General features: G+C 42.8%; 1 protein-coding gene across 1 annotated transcript in view; it reads left to right on the top strand.

Moving 5' to 3' along the window:
* The window catches only part of LOC133128076 (neurexin-3a-like), a 396,336-nt gene that overhangs the window by 358,455 nt on the left and 20,802 nt on the right, over positions 1–17,079 (top strand). Inside the window, exon 22 of the mRNA XM_061241322.1 lies at positions 14,749–14,827. Within this exon, the coding sequence (XP_061097306.1) occupies positions 14,749–14,827 (79 nt within the window). The remainder of the gene's footprint in view (positions 1–14,748; positions 14,828–17,079) is intronic.

The raw sequence follows: 17,079 nt of genomic DNA, 5'->3' as shown, positions 1-17,079 counted from the left end.
ACTGTGTAATGTAGCTGCTTTAATTGATTCAATTATATGCTGGGTAACAACAAACCAGCACACCCTGCAGCCGGGAAAGAGGACCACTGTTCTAGTCTCAGTTCACCATTGGCAGACAGCCACCACTTTGCCAATCCCCCTTTTCAGAAACCTGAAACCTGAGTTTTACATATAAAACATTTTTAGATAATAAGACTTGTGCATGCCTAATATGTCATTTTATTTTATCTACTTATTCATGCGATTATTATTAGCCAATGGTGTGGCAGCAGTGCAATGCATACAATAATGTAGATATGGGTCAAGAGCTTCAGTTAATATTTACATCAACCATCAGAATGGGGAAACAATTTGATCTAAGTGACTTTGACCGTGGAATGATTGTTGGTGGCAGACAGCATTGTTTGAGTGTCTCAGGAACCGCTGATCTCCTGGAATTTTCACGCACACTAGTCTCTAGAGTTTACAAAGAATGGGGCAAGAAAACAAAAAAATCCAGTGAGCAGCAGTTCTGCAGACAGAAACGCCTTGTTAATGAGAGACATCAAAGGAGAATGGCCAGACTGGTGACAGTAACGCAAATAACGCTGTGCATTCTTTCATTCTCAAGCTTCCCGCCGTGCTCGTACACAGCAGCAGGAGGGTGATTAAAGATCACGGATGAAGATTGTTTCATTATTATACGCGGGTGATGGCTGGCCGCTATTGGAACTGCCTGCTGTGGCTGGAGGCAATTACACTCATTCAGGAGGCTGTGTGTGAAAAAGAAAACTAACAATACAAATGTACAAGTGCACAAGGGGGGACCGAAAAGGGGGGGGGGGCACTGTTGAATGCACTGCAAAAAAACAAAAAGAGTATATGTCTTACATCTTAACAAGTATCCTAGTCTTATTTCTATTACTTTATATTACTTATTTGCTAAATGAGATAAAAATGAGGTGAGAAAGTTTGACTCATTTCAAGATTTGCCAATGGGGTGAGAACATTTCACTTGTTAAGCAAACAGTAACTTAAGCCAATATTTTAAAACAAGCCAATATTTTCTTATTACAAGACTAAAAACATTTGTTAAAATAGACATTTTTGCAGTGCATATTCTTATCAACACCCCTGGCACTGAGATCAAGGGCTGTTTATTTATATCCGGAAACCACCTTGATTGCATGTTCGTACAGTCGTGCAGAAGCATTGCATGCTCAAAACTCCCGATGGCGGTTTTGATAAGATGGGGACACGGGGGGCGGGGGTGGTGCAGCATGACGATCTCGTTAACCCGATCTCCCCGGCACCCCGGGCACGGGGACCTGGAACAGACTCGTATTACACACCATTTTTCGCACGGTGACCTCAGAGCGGAGATGGGCCACAACAAAGCCACCTGGCGGGAAGCAGAGGTCCCGTCGAAGGGTCAGAGACAAAAAAACCCTCTGCGCTCGATGCCTCCCCTATCCCTGACAGCAAACAGCCCATCACAAAATGGTGGGCTTTTATTGCTATTTTAGTCACTGGTAGAGAAAGCAGACCCAGATGGCCCAACGCACATTGGAGCTCAAGGTTACTGGACGGCGCCTCCGGCAGGGGGTGGGTGTGTGCGTGTGTTGGTGGGGTGCAGGGGGGATGGGTGGGTACACTGTTTCCTTTCTGGATCTGATGTTTGACTTACTCCTATCACTGTTGGTGTGTGAGTGTGTGTGTAAAATGGGTGAATGAGAGGCATTAATTGTGAAGCACTTTGGATGAAAGTGCTATAAAATTCAGTCCATTTTCCAACCTAACCTCACTTTTTCACCCACAAGCAGCCCCTGTCTCCGTTGTCTGATAAACAACAAATGGACATAACAATAATAAATAACACAATAACCGCCTAACTTCACCTCGATAGTGTTACAATAAAGTACAAGCCACTGCCAAAGCAGCACTTGTGTATAATGTGTTTTCACTTTGGTGTATGTACCATGGCTTCAGAAAGTATTCAGACCCCTTCAGTTTTTGCACACTATTTTGTTGTAGATTTAATTTTAAATGGATAAATTGACATTTTTGCTCATGAATCTACAATCAGTAAACCATAATGTCAAAATGAAAACATGTTTTTGGAAGATTTTGCTAATTTACAGTATTAAAAATCAAAAACTGTAATCTCAGACCCTTTCAGACCCTTTGCTGTAGCATTCCAGGTGCATCTTGTTTGCTTTAATTATCCTTGAGAGTGAGAGTGTGAGAAACCAAGCCATGAAGTTCAAGGAACTCTCTGTAGACCTCATAAAACTCTCTGTAGACCAATAAAATTGGGGTAAGGCATAGATTGGGGAAAGGGTAGAAAACTATATCTAAAGCTTTGAGTGTTCCCAGGAGCACAGTGGCCTCAATAATTTGGAATCACCAGAACTCCTAGAGTTTGTCGTCTGGCCAAACTGAGTAACCGGGCAAGAAGGGCCTTGGCCATGTAGGTGAACCTAACAGTCAATCTAAAAGGGTTTTGAAAGTCCTCTGCAGAGATGGGAAAACCTGCTGGAAGGACAACCATCTCAGCAGCACTCCAAAAATCAGGCTTTTATGGTAGACTGGCTAGACAGAAGGATTTAAAGGATCCTGAGGGCATGAGGAAAAAGATTCTCTGGTCTGATGAGACAAAAATGTAACTCTTTGGTGAGAACTCCTAGCACTATGTCAAGTGAACACCAGGCACTGCTCATTACCTGGCTAATGCCATCCCTACAGTGACGCATGGCAGTGGCAGCATCATGCAATGGGTGGTTCCTCAGTGGCAGGGACAGGGAGACTGGTCAGATTTGAGGAAAGGACGAGTGGAAAAATACAGAGGGGTCCACGAAGAAAGCCTGCTCCAGGGTGCACGTGACCTCAGACTGTGGCAACAGTTCACCTTTCAGCACAAAAATGTGCCAAAGTATACAGCCAAGACATTACATTACATTACATTAATGGCATTTAGCAGACGCTCTTATCCAGAGCGACGTACAGTTGATTAGACTAAGCAGGAGACAATCATCCCCTGGAGCAATGGCAGTCTGCAGATGCTTCCCATCTAATCTGACAGAGCTTGAGAGGATCAGCCAGGAAGAAAGGGATTAACTGCCGAAATCCAGGTGTGCAAAGCTTGTAGAGACTTACCCAAGAATGGTAAAATGGTAAGTGGTTGGCATTTATATTGCACCTTTGTCCAAAGCACTGTACAATTGATGCTTCTCATACACACACACACACACACACACACACCAACGGCGATTGGCTGCCATGCAAGGCACCAACCAGCATAGGAGCATTTTCACGGGTTAGGTGTCTTGCTCAGAGACACTTCGACACACCCAGGGGGCTTTTTGAACCGGCAACCCTCCGACTGCCAAGCGACCGCGCTTACTGCCTGAGCCAAGTCAAGAAGACTTAAAGCTGTAATTCTTGCCAAAGGGGCTTCTACAAGTTTTTGATTTTTAATTAGTTTGCAAACATTTCTAAAAACTTGTTTTCACTTTGTCATTATGGGTTACTGAGTGTAGATTAATGGACAAAAATGTCCATTAATGACAAATTAAATCTACAACACAATAAACTGGGCAAAAAGTGAAGGGGTCTGAATACTTTCTGAAGCCACTGTATTACTGCGGTGTTGCAACCAGTACAAACATCTGTTTCCCGATCTAGGCAGCATACAGAACATTGAACGCATTTCTTCCATGAATGAGAACAATGAGATTTTTTTCAGTTCAAAGAAATCCTTTTTACATTTCGTTAAGCGAGGCATCGAGGGACCACACTGCACAAATCTGACACACATTCCACATGGAATCAGTAAACGAATATATCAATCATGTGCGGCTCCATTACTTTATTCAGCATGGAGCCCAACAATTGCATTGTATTTGCACTGAGAAACAGAAAATATATAAATGGAATATATGACTGCTGGAATAGGAATATGAATAAGTGGACATTATTAAAGTGGCTGAAAACAGATGAGAGAGTTACACCGAGCAGACACTGGAGTAATACGCTCTGTCCAATTACAGACACGGTCCCCGCACCTTAATCATTGACTGTGTAGGACACGTCTGTCTGAGGATCGTGTATCCAGTTGACTAATACGCGCAGGGAGGCATTCCCTCTTAGGATGCAATTCCCATCGCGCTGGCCTGAGGTGGAACGCAAAGCCGTTCGGAAAAGCTTCTCCTTGCCTCGCCCGTCGTGCGAAAGAACCCGATTCTGATCGAACACGAGGTCGTCGTTCCGTGAAAATTCATCGCCCATGAAATCTTAATGTAATATTATTCATGTAAATCACTCCGGACTGCTGAAGATGGTTATTTGTTTAGTTTTATTTTTATCTTTTTTTTAAGCATTTGTGCTATTCATTTTATATCAGGAATCGACAGAAGCTCAGCTGTTGTAAAGAACGTCTGCCTGAAGCCTTGTGTATGCATGAAGGATTTGAGTGTGCCCATGTGTGAGCGCTGGCATGTTGGTCGAGTTAAACTCAGCATAAACACGCGTTTCATGTTGTAGATATGTTTGAATTTGTGTGGGAGTGTGTGCTAGTACTGCAGTAAGGCATTCTACAAAGAAAAATCCTTAATACATCCAGGCTCAGTGTAGGAAAAAAGCAAATGAGGATTTAAGCCAAGCGACCGGATTAAACCAGTACAGAAAGCATTATGTCACGGCATGTCTGTCATTCTTTAATTAGAATAAAACGATTCATTTTAACATTCTAAATTCAATGAGCTTTAAAAGTCAGCAAAAGTCAAAGATTTCATTTTTGTTCTCTTTTTCTTTTTTTTCTTTCCAGGGGTCCGCATTTAATTGCCTATTTAGTTGAAGATATCGTCAGTCCAATTACCGCCTTTGTTTGGTAATGGGTCTTTTCAGTTTTTTCCAGCCATTATCAGCCTGTAAATGTACTGCATTAATGCAACAGCGCTCAAAGCTGACCCTGGCTAAATGACTTTCTCGGCAAGCGGGGCACGAACATCATGATGGGCTTCATAGAATTCCTCCGCTCCTCTCCCGTAGTGGCAGAGAGGGAGGCTCCCGCCAGAGCCCGGCACAGCTGGCTCCTTGCTTTTTTCCTTTATCTGCAGAGCATGTGACACTCTGGTTCCCGGAGATGAGAACTCTTCCAGGGCCACTAGATGTGCCACTCCTTTCCAGACCCGAATCAAATACATAATTTGGCTCATTCCAATTGCTTATTTTTCTCCTCTTTTTACTGTTCCTTGCTCCTGACCTGGCATAGGACATTTCAACTCATTAGATATTCCTTCTAGGAGCTTGAAGTAGAGTTAGGAACTCCCAATTTTGCTTTTGAGCAAGGAAACATGAGCTCATCTTTTGCAGAAGTATTTTTTTCGGAAAGTGTGATGTATAAATGTCTGTGGTCTGAGGTGTGAAAATAAATGGACTGGCAATGCCAGGTGTTTCTGAGAGAAGTGTTGATGTCTGCCCTCTCCTAAGTCAGCATGAACGAGGCTGCAGATGCAGACAATTGCGGTGGGAATTGGAGATTCTTAGCCCCACATTGGGCAACAAATTTTAATAGGCTAATTGTTTACAACAGCTTGTAGCCATGACTGGGGCCTGAAACATTGGTGGCTTAAACCCCAGTGTAGCCACGATAAGATCCGCACAGTTGTTGGGCCTTAACCCCACATTACACCGGGGGGGTTGTCCCTTGCTTAGTCTAATGAACTGTAAGTTGCTTTGGATAAAAACAGACAGCTAAATAACAATTCAGTATGATTAGTATTACAACATTGGAATCCCTCCTCTCAGATTTCAGTTGGTCTGACAGTTGTGACATTTGGCCTACATGATATGTGTCCTTCGGACCACTGCTGATACGTTTGTCACTCAGCTGTCACGGGTCACGGGTGGTCACGGGTGGTTTAAGCTGCAGTGGATAAACTATTGGCCACTATTGCAGGGGACTGTGGATTACAGATAGGGGTGTTCTGTGAAAGTTGCAGGAGCATTATTATCAGTATAACAGTGAATATACTGTTTTTATTTTCATGATTAGCTCAGCTTTCTAAGCTGATTCTGGTTAATGTTTTCTTTAAAAAGCATGTGTGTACACTGTTAGCCAGCAATACATAATTCATTTGTACCTTTTTGCTTGTAAAGGGTATTTTTTGGCACCCAAATTTAACATTATACTTTCAGGGTACAGTTGGGAAATGTGTTCCTCAAAGGACGAATCTGCACCTTCATTTCTGAGAGAGCACCTTTATTTCCCTGCCAATTATGCAGTATGAATGCAATGGTATGTACATATTTTATTTAGACATAAGAACATAATAATCCTTAAAGCTGAAACTAAGAATAAGATTTTTTTTTTTATTGCCTTTTGCATTTCTTTCTCTTTCTCTCCACAACAATGTAAAAATGCATTGCACTTTCCATCTTGTGTAAAATGTAATGAAATATTGATTTTGCCACTGCAATGTAAATTGCTTAATACATCCAGGACAAGCATGTGCACATACCATGAGACCGCAGCATTGCATAATGAGAATTTGTAAATGCAGCTACCCATGCGTTTTCATATCGCTAACTGACCTCGCTTTCCCCAGTGACATCGCTCTGGAGAAAAACACTTAATTCACTGACCGCGGCTATGTCTCGATTGGTTTTTTTTCTACGTGCAGATTTTGGAAAGATGGATAAAACATTCATTCTCATTCTTCGACAAAATTTAAGACTGTGGCCTTTACTGAAGTACTTGACTGCATCGTATTTTGAGACTAATTGGACAACTTAAGCCCAGAGATAATTCAGCAGTCACACCGCTCACCCCAGCAGTACGTTTTGACACAACTGCCCTTAAGTTGTCTAGTCTCTTCAGAGCTTCTCTTTGTCAATATCTTTTGAGATGTATTCTTCTGCAGCAGTGTGTGGCCATGAATGAAATATGTATGAAGGATTGTGCTTGAAATTTGACTTCTCTGAGTATTTCTCTGCCATGTAGAAGGGCAAAGTTTGTTACTGTTTGACCATAGAGAATGGTATGATGTGGAGATTTTGCCCAAAATCTACCACCCAACAACCAGTACAGGTTTACCATCCTTTTCAAATTATTTGTAACCAGATATAAAGTGACAGTGGAGGTACATTTTGTTCTTCAAGGATCAAATTTCAAAAAGGTACCCTGAAAGTACAATAATGTTCTCTTTCGGTGCAAATGAGTATGTTTTCCAAGCAAAAAAGGTACGCATTTATTATATATTGCTGACTAGGGGTACAATTTTATGTATCTATAGGGTATCACCCCAGCAACAAGCATTTGTTCCTTTCGGCACTTTTCGTACCTTTATTTCTGAGTGTGTGGGAGCATTAGATGGCTGAAAAAGCCATGTCACTGATTTAGCACATTTATTTTTGTTTTGCTCAAACCTTTGGCATAAACCTGAAAAAGATTAGGCACCACAAATTGAGTTATTCAGATGAACTATGGGTTTAATTTTGTTGAGGCAGAAAAATGTCTCGTTGATCCTCCTGAATTTTATTGCCCATAATCCCTCACTTCTTGGACTGGTGTGCCCAATGGGGCACTGATGGACTCACTCTTCCCCGGAGGAGCCAGTGATGCTCCCACAGTGCAGCCACAGTGAGCATCACGCCTCGGTTAAGCCAATTAGCATAGACTGTGAAGGTCCCGGGGGGAGGGGCACCAGAAGATCCAGCCATCTCGGCATCAGGCATGGTTCAGTTATGCAATTGTTTTGGATTCATACTTTTCTACACTTTTCTATGCTTTACTGAGCTTGTCTGGTGTATTGGAACCCATGAAATACTCCGAAAAGTATGGGGGCAGCCTGCTGTACATGGTACATGACTGTGATCCAGAAGGTTGGTGGTTCAAGCCACAATAAGATCTGCACGGCCATTTGGCCCTTGAGCAAGGCCCTTAAACCTGCATTGCTCCAGGGGGGAGTAATCTAATCAACTGTAAATTGCTGTGGATGAACTGAAAAAGTGCAAACCACCTGGCCCTCTTGTTTGGCTCAGTTGCATCAGGCAAGATCAAACGAGCACAGAAAAGTATTTGAATCCAAAACAATTACGTAATTGACCCAGGTATGATCGGCATTAATTACCCAATGATGTTACCTGTATGGAGTGCCTTGGAGGTGGACGTACTGGGCAGGTAGAGGAGGAGGCGGCTGAAGATGGACAGCAGCCTGGCAGACCACAGGCAGGGTGACATCACAAAGGGGGCCCAGGGTGCCAGGGTGCGTGCCGGACAGGAAGGGGATTATGGGAAAGACGGTTGCATTTCCCGTCGGAACCGCGAAGCCTCGTTACGCCCGTGCTTTCATCCTTTTGTTTCTCTGCCCCCCGCCCCCCCGTTGCACACAGGGGGCGCTTTTGGCAGCAGAGTTCCCCGGAGACGCTCTAGGCTCTAGGTCTTCCACGCTAAGTCGGTTTTGCCCCCCAAGCTTTTTTCCGCCATCGTTCCTTGGAGGCCGCAGCTTGGATGTCGCTGGAGGTGGAGGCGCGCTTATCTGTGCGAATGCGCTATGCTAGTCTCACTTTATAGGCTTTCACACGCACACACAGCTCCTGCTGACCTCAGCCCCAATCAGTATGATAGCAGGGGAGTGTTTTCTATCGTGTGGGTCATGGCGGTTGGGAAATAATTGAGCATTGTGTGCTTCCTCAAGTAAGAGAGCTGTGCCTGAGCTGGATGGCTGAGGTTCACAGCTTGTCACAAACACATGCCCATAGACAGTCTATTGTAGGCCCATTACTCACTATCTATCTCTTAATGTTGAGGGCCGGCAGGCAGTCATTGGGCACCTATTTTAGGTGTTACTCATCTAGCGATTGAACCCACAGACTTCCAGGGTGGGTGCCAGCACTCAGAATTCATTATTTACCCGTTGAGTCTCTGGGCCTAATCTCAAGAAACATATAGGGCTAATTTCACAAATTAAGCTTAGTCCTGGACTCAGCTGAGCTTTGTATGGATAATTCCCACTGAAAATTGAATTTGGTCTTAGACTGGGCTTAATCTGTGACTGTGAAACTGGCCTATATTCTACTGTGCTGAAAAGGGACATTCAGCAAAAATTAAATTAATAATATTTTTGAAAACATTTACTGTGTGGAAAAACATGTTTTTGTCATCCAAGATGCTTGTATTACACCAAACAAAAAAAATGTTCTGCTGGGTTTCAGGAGGATATGCCACAAACCTCCTAATCTTGAGAAAAGCACAGTCAGAAGAGTTTGTATTCACATGTTAACGGATCCCTCTTTAAATTGGAAGCAATATATACCATTTGCTAAATAAGGCAATTTGAGTGTTGGGCTGATTGACCATTACAGTTAGCTCAATTAAATAGCTAAATACAGGTAATTAACCACAACATTGGCTTATCAGCGGGGGTTGTCAGTACAGTACATGTGTTCATGTGCACGCATGCATGCCTTTGTGTGTGTGTGCACATGTGTGAGTGTGCCTTTGTACACACACATGCTTCTGCATGCTTACGTGTGTGAATATGCCTGTGTATGTGTGAATATGTGTGTGTGTGTGTGTCTGTGGTGTGGTGTGTGTATCAGGGTGAGAGCACCTGTGTGTGTGTGTGTGTGTGTGTTAGCACCCCACACTTGGCTAGGGTTCCAGCCATCTGCTATGCACTGCTTTGGATCTCCCATACAGAGGCAGCTTTTATGTCTCCTAAAAGGCAGAGGAGCTGGGGGCTTGGGGGACAATAGCACCAATTAATGTCACAGTTTGGTTTGGTTTTACTGTGCTGAGTGCAGATAACATAGCTACCGGTCGGCTATTTCCATCTGGTCTGCCCCACAGTAGATAAGGGAAATGGTCTACACAAGGGATCCTTTCAACATTTCAAGATCATTACTTGATCGAGAAAATCCATTACTAACCACAGCTTTTCAGGAAATGACAGTCATTTCACAATCATAAGGTCCCAGGTAGACCCCTCAAATGCATATACATTATTTCCAGCGGTATTAGAAATTCTCCAGTGGCGTCAACTTAATTCACATAGCAGAGAGAGAGGCAGGACACATGTTCATGTTTCATTATCTTTACTTTAATCTCTACTAATCGCAAACTGCCAGTTCACAATCTGATGATTTGATACTGACAATCAAAGCTCCCCAAATGCTGGATTTGAATTACTGTGACACGTCGTGAAATTCAGGGCTGTTGTGTTTCCAAACCTAACTCTGTGTCAAATAAAATACGTATTTGAGATATGGTGGTAGTGACCAAACATCCCCTGCCCAGGCTGTGTCAGAGTGTTCTTGAGCAAGACACCTAACCCCCAAATGCTCCTGATGAGCTGGTTGGTGCCTTGCATGTCAGCCAATCGGTATCGGTGTGTGAGTGTGTGTATGAATGGGTGAATGAGAAGCATCAATTGTACAGCGCTTTGGATAAAGGCGCTATATAAATGCCAACCATTTACCATTTACATCAATGCATACATCATTGAGGTATCCACAGAGAACTGACCGTGAGCTGCTTGAGCACACAAAACCAGCTCATATCCAGCTAGACTAGCTTGTGACCAGCTTGACAAGCTCAATTTCCAAGCGGGTCAATCCGACATAGTTGGATTTTACAGCAGGCATACAGTATATGCACAGGAATGAATGCCTAGGTCTCTGTATTGTCCTCTCTCACAGCAGCCAAAAATCCATGCTGCCAGGCTTTTGAAACCATTTATTGTTTTCCTGGCAGCGAAAATGGTGCACGTTACAGAATGATTAGATTTGCAACTTCTCTAATGGTACATCACCAGTTCAGCAGTTCCTTTATCACTTTAAAGATATCAGCTTCTGTTGCTGTAAATTTACAGTAGTCCAGTTGCGGTATCAAATGCTGTGCTTTTCATGGCTAGTTTTTTTTTTTTAATCTCTCCACTTGCACAGACAACTGATCTTCAAGGGGCTTGACTGAGAAATAATACTTTGAAGGTAAGGCTTTCAGGCAAAGAATGCTGTTTGAACTATTTGAAAATGTCATATCGGTAATCAAAGAAAACACTTTCTAAGAGCTCCTTCAGCATGACATGCAGCTCAGTACCTCAGCAATTGGTCTACACGCAGTTTGCCATGAAGTAGAGGTTAGGGAACTGGAGCTGGGACCACAGGCCGGCAGGTCAGAATACTTGATGAAATGGTCAGGTTAAATATCTGTTTGGCTGAGCCCGGTACTTGAATTGAATTGCTGCAGGAAATTCCCTCTTGTGCAACATATTGATAACTGAATAATAAGCCTGACAGATTAGACCCACCAAAGGAGTATTAGCATTCCACTGCTGCTGCGTGTCTTCCCATACATGTAGCATACTTAACGCGAGTGCACATTGACTCCCGGAAGTAGACTCACACCATCACACCATCCAGTTTTGTCTGAAATCTGGTGGACCGGTTTTGGAATTAAAATTTTCCCTTTGGGTTTTTTACAACTGGCAAATTATATTTAGGGGTTACTTAAAGGGACATGAATAATAAAGGGAAATAGTTCAGTAAATCCTTAAATAAATACTTATGTAGTGCAATGCAACTCACTTAACGGGAAGGGTATTTTAAAGGACAAGTTAAGAGGAATTTCCCCTATAGGTGTCTTATGCATCCAGCCACAGCATTGAACGGCTGCTAAAGGGTTTGTGCGTGTCCTTGCATGCATGCACACGCAAAGAAATAAGTGGTCCAGTTTTGTGATCTGACTACTAAAGGAACCAGCTCAGCCCAACTCTGTGAATTTTGACTGCCTGTTCAAAATCTTCCATTTATGACAGATGTAACAAAACATATACTCATGTCACAAAAAGTTATGAATACAGTATCAATACTTGTGGTATTTGATATTTCATGCTGCCTGTAATAGCCCAGGCTGTAGAGCGGTGTTCATTTCCGTGGGACCTCCTCGGGTTCGAGAGCACCGCCATTAGACCCGTTGTCTTCCAGCCGTATTGGGAGACTTGACACAAAATCGATAAATGCCCAATTTCCATTGCCCTACGTCGCAGGGGCCCATAATCACGTGTGGTTTCTCAAAGCTTAAAAATAATCGGAGAGGACTCTGATTTGCTTATCATTCCTGCACAAAGCGGCCTTTTGCCTCCCGGACTTTGGGGAAGGCTCGCCGAGCGTGCTTGACATTCCACGGATCGATCGTATCTCCCCTTCGCTGTCAAGCCTGACAGAGCAAGAAAGAGATTGAATCCTAATAAAGCTGAGGGGACGTTAAAGGGTTTGTAGGGGCAGCGACACATTATTCTATTGTTATTACACAGATAGGGCCCCTGCCCCCAAAATCACCTCTGTGAAATCCGGCTTGTCATCCCCGCATGTACGGCTCGCTACAGTTCAGGCTTGGGTGAAATACGGAATTGTTTTGGATTCAAATACTTTTCCACGTTTTGCAGAGCTTGTCTGGTGTATTGGGACATATTAAATGCTCTCAAAAACGGCAAACCACTGCTTCTGGTCCTCTTGGTTGGCTCAATTGCACCAGGCAAGATCAGTCGAGCACAGAAAAGTATTTGAATCCGAAACCATTGTTTGTAATTGACAGTTTGGTTATGGTGGCAACAGCTTTGGCCCCGCATGTTCATATTTCATGTATCATAGTATCCGATCAACAGGATGATATGTCAATGTATGGTCAATAATGGTCAATAATGGTCAATTCTGTTCCTTTGGGTTGAAACCGGCAAGTAAATGATAAATGGTAAATGTCTGCATTTATATAGCACTCAAAGTTAGTCAGGAGGACTCGGTGGCTTTCCACCAAGCAAAGCAACTTCAATATAAACCCCCGCCCCCCTCATCTTAGCCCGTTGCACATTATATTTCCTGACAGTTTAATTGCTTACATTTTCGCTCTGCTTTCTGTATTCCCCCCTCGCGCCCGTGCATTGTCCCCGGACTACTCTCTGCATCCTGCCGGCATCTTAACCTTGCTAAGATGGAAGACCGGCCTCCGGGCTGTTGATGGGATTAAGACCGTGCCGTCTGACGGAAGCGTTTAACGGGAAAGGGCTGTTTATTTTCAAATGGGGGGAAATGGAGCCAGCTAGAATCCGCCATCCTCGCTGCTCCTTTCCGTTGGGCGAAACGGTTCTCCTTTTCGTAACAGAGGCCTATCTTCCTCCACATGTAATATGGATTTAATGAGTAATGTCATGTTTACAGAGAGCAGTCGTTTAAACTCCTCTGCGGTCCGCCCACCCCACGGGCTGCTTGTCGACAATCTTATATTAAAGTACACAAAACCCTGGTGTAATGCATTGAACAGCTTCAAATGTCCAACTACCAGCTGTTTCAAAACTTTTTATTATGTATTTATGAGACTATTTTTTCTTCTGCTGTTGTAGCCTATCCACTTAGAGGTTCGATGCATTGTGTTTTCAGAGATGCTCTTCTGCATACCACTGTTGTAATGTGTGGTTATTTGCATACTGTCACCTTCCTGTCAGCTTTGACCAGTCCGGCCCTTCTTCTATGACCTCTCTCATTAACAAGGCGTTTCCGTCCACAGAACTGCAGCTCACTGGATGGTGAGTGAACTCTAGAGACTGTTGTACATCCCAGGAGATCAGCAGTTACAGAAATACTCAGCCTGTTGGCACCAACAATCATGCCACGGTCGAAATCACTGGGATCACATTAACTGAAGCTCCTGACCTGTATCTGCATGATTTTATGATATGATATATTCACTGCTGCCACAAGATTGGCTGATTTGATAATCACATGATAAATAAAGTGCTCAGTGAGTGAGCAGGTCAAACCCTATTGAGTATGGAGCTGGTCTGAACTGGTTAACCAGCTACCCGCTATTTCAGTTGCAGCTGTATTTTTCAGCAGGCAAGTGGAGCTCCACGCTTGGGCGATTATTCTCGCGGACACCTCCGCCCCAGCTGCGTAGCGTAGCCACAGAGCTCCGCCCGCCGCGCCGTATCCAAGGCCAGGGAGCTCTCCAGCCGAGGCCCAGGATGGCGCCTTCAATCCTGCTGACGCCCGTGCGTAGTCTCACAGCGGTGTGGCTCGGCAGTCGGCCGCTGGCTCTAATCCGCTCCTAATGAACACACGCCGCGCGGGCAGGCGCTTTGAAAAACGATCCCGCTGAGCTCGGCGTGAGTGTGGCGGCGGCCGGCCGTGAATCCGCTCCGTAATATCTGCCCACCCCCTCACCACCCCGGTGATCCGCAGCGACAGGAGGCTGGGGGTAGATGGAGAGAGCAAGAGAGGAAGGGAAAGGATGAGAGAATGAGTTGATGGAGGAAGAGAGAGACACGGAAGACATGGGGGAGAAAGGGACAGAGAGGTTAAAGAGATTAAAGGCTGGGTGAGGTTGAGGTTGGGAAAAGAGAAATAACGACAGAGTATAGAGACAGGGAATGGGAGAGAAAGAAGATGGTTGGTGAAGAAAGAGAGAAGAGCATTGTCACAATTAGCTATAAGGGAAATGGTTCAAATGATCTATTTGGATACATTGTATGGATATATATACTGTATATCTTGACCATATGCAGTATATTATATTGGAACTACAAGAAATGTCTTCATTCTTCATTAAACAATGGTAACGTGCACTATGCACACATAATGTATAAACCTGAGGACTGTAACTATTTTTAGATGCCTGTTTACATGAACCCTGGTATTGCTGACTACTAAAGTTTTCCTGTTTTTGTACATGTTTCTCCTTGTCTCCTTCTGTTGCCCCTTGCCAAACAATAGACAACAGACGACATCGTCTCATCGGCGGAATGTTCCAGCGATGATGAGGACCTCGAAGAGTGTGATTCAGGACACGCAGGTGGGAGGAGTTTGGTTCACTCTGCTTGCTCAAATGTGATTGGTTTTTGTTTGGTTTGTGATCAAGAATGTTTTCTTAAAGCATCATTTCCCCTGGAAACACAAAGTGTAACTTCATATAAAGCTCATGCACCTTTAAAAAACTTTTTACCAACCTCCATTTCCTTAAGACCTTACGCAAGTTTTATTACTGATATACAAAATTATAATTGCCCTTACTTCTCACATGAATCCTCAGTAATTACCTTAATGTCTTGAAAGATGACGACTTTTAAATCCTCTTAACTCATGATAAGCTACACTTGTCTGTAACGTTTCCAAAGTGCTTAACATGGCTCTGTAACTATACTAATTTTGTCCTCTCTGAAAATAAGGAGTGGAGAAATCTTTTAACTGAAAAGTCCAAAATTAGTGTTGAGAGTCATGTTGTCTGCACTGATGCTACAAAATGTATCATATTTCTAGATTTATTGTTGTGTGATTTTGACTTGTGTATATGACGGATGATACATTTTGAGATCCTTTTTTGATTTAGTGCTTCTAGCAAATTCATCTCGCAGATTAACTGCAAATAAACTGGTTATATGTTTTATTTTAATGTTTTAAGTTTAGCATTTTAATAGAGAACAGATATCATTGAATTTCTGTGTACAGTGTTTATAGACACACATGAACACACATACACACTCTAATATGCATTTGTTTTTATAAATCAAGGGAAATTTAGTTTTTAAACATACTTGCACACAATATTTCACTTGCATCATTGACTGCATAATGGGTGGAGCTACTACACTGTCAATCGCTGACATGTTTGAACAAAAAGATCATTTCTATAAGTCAGTCAGTGGTGACACGCACGATAGCTCCTCCCATTTTGGGGTTCATGACATTGCGATCGCTAAACACATGTCTTTGGCAAAGAACATTTAACACTAGCACACATTGTTTTGGGATTAAGGGATCATTTATTGAACCTCATGGGTATTATTCAAAATTTATTATATTGAACTGTACCCTGTATCTCTGGGCCATCCTTCACAACATCATCAGAGCACTAATTACTAATCTGCGTAGATAAAGTCTGCTGATTATGAAACATATGTCCATATTGCCCTCGGCCCCAAAGGTTTAATTCGGAGCGGTTAAATGAAATTCAGGCCCTTTATCCCATTATCTACTCATTATCCACGTCGGTTAGATCGACCAATTATGGTCTGCCATTATTTTCTTAAAAAATATTTCAGACATTTCCTTTCAGAATCCTTTGTGTGTGTGTGTTTCTTTCATTTGCCGTCCTGAGGGCCCACTGTCACATTTCATAGAATGAGATGAAAAATAATAACCATCCAGTGCTTTCACTTGACTGATTGGCCATGCAGAATTCTTCCTCCAGCATAATTGCCTATTTGCCTTTTTATTAGACCTATAGCAGGGGGTAATTCTTTCATTTGCAGTTCTGTAAGTACTAGGTATTTACCAGATAAATATGTGGTAAGAATAGCACATAATTGGGTAAGTACTGCTTGTAAAAAAATGAAATGCTTAGAAACACCTCCTTCATTACCTATCAATTCAAGTGACTATATTGTACTTATCAAAGGTTTCGCTTGGTTGTAGCCTAATTGTGTAATTGTGTACTTCCAAAGAAATTAGACAATGCTTACTTTCTAAGTGAGGTGTTTCCAATAAGGTATTATCAAAATTCCTAGGAAGCATATAGTTAAACTCAGGTTATAACCAAGTAAACCTTTGATAATGGCAAGTTATTCTCTTGAATTATTAGGAAATAGAATAAGTATTGCTAAGTATTTTAGTTTTATTTTCTTAATTGCAATTACCCAATTATGTGCTTTTCTTTTCTTTTTTTACGACATATTTACCTGGTAAATACTGAATACCTAAAAGGCTTCTGAACTAGAGATGTCACAGTGAAATATAGTGTTCAGCCAGGCTGACTGCCCAGCATTAGGTTAATTTCCCCCCCTACGTCCATAAAACGAATTTGGAATCATATACTTTGCTTTTGATCAGTCTATCTCCTACTGTACAACCGTCCACCACACTATCTCGAGCAGGGATCGATTTCAGGAGATTTAACAGCGGGAAGTATCAGCTTCCTGGAGCCAGTTCCGATTAAACTCATGCCTCAAAAGGTAAAAGGTCAATCCTAAGTCCTCCTGAGGAAATAACATCAATAGCTAGATCCATGTAGGGAAGCTTAGTCCTATACTGTGAGTGCCCTTGACTTAC

The sequence above is a fragment of the Conger conger genome, chromosome 5 (assembly GCF_963514075.1).
Source record: "Conger conger chromosome 5, fConCon1.1, whole genome shotgun sequence".
NCBI classification, from domain to species: Eukaryota; Metazoa; Chordata; class Actinopteri; order Anguilliformes; family Congridae; genus Conger; species Conger conger.
Note: the sequence above shows the minus strand (reverse complement) of the source record. Positions and strands in the feature narration are given on the sequence as shown.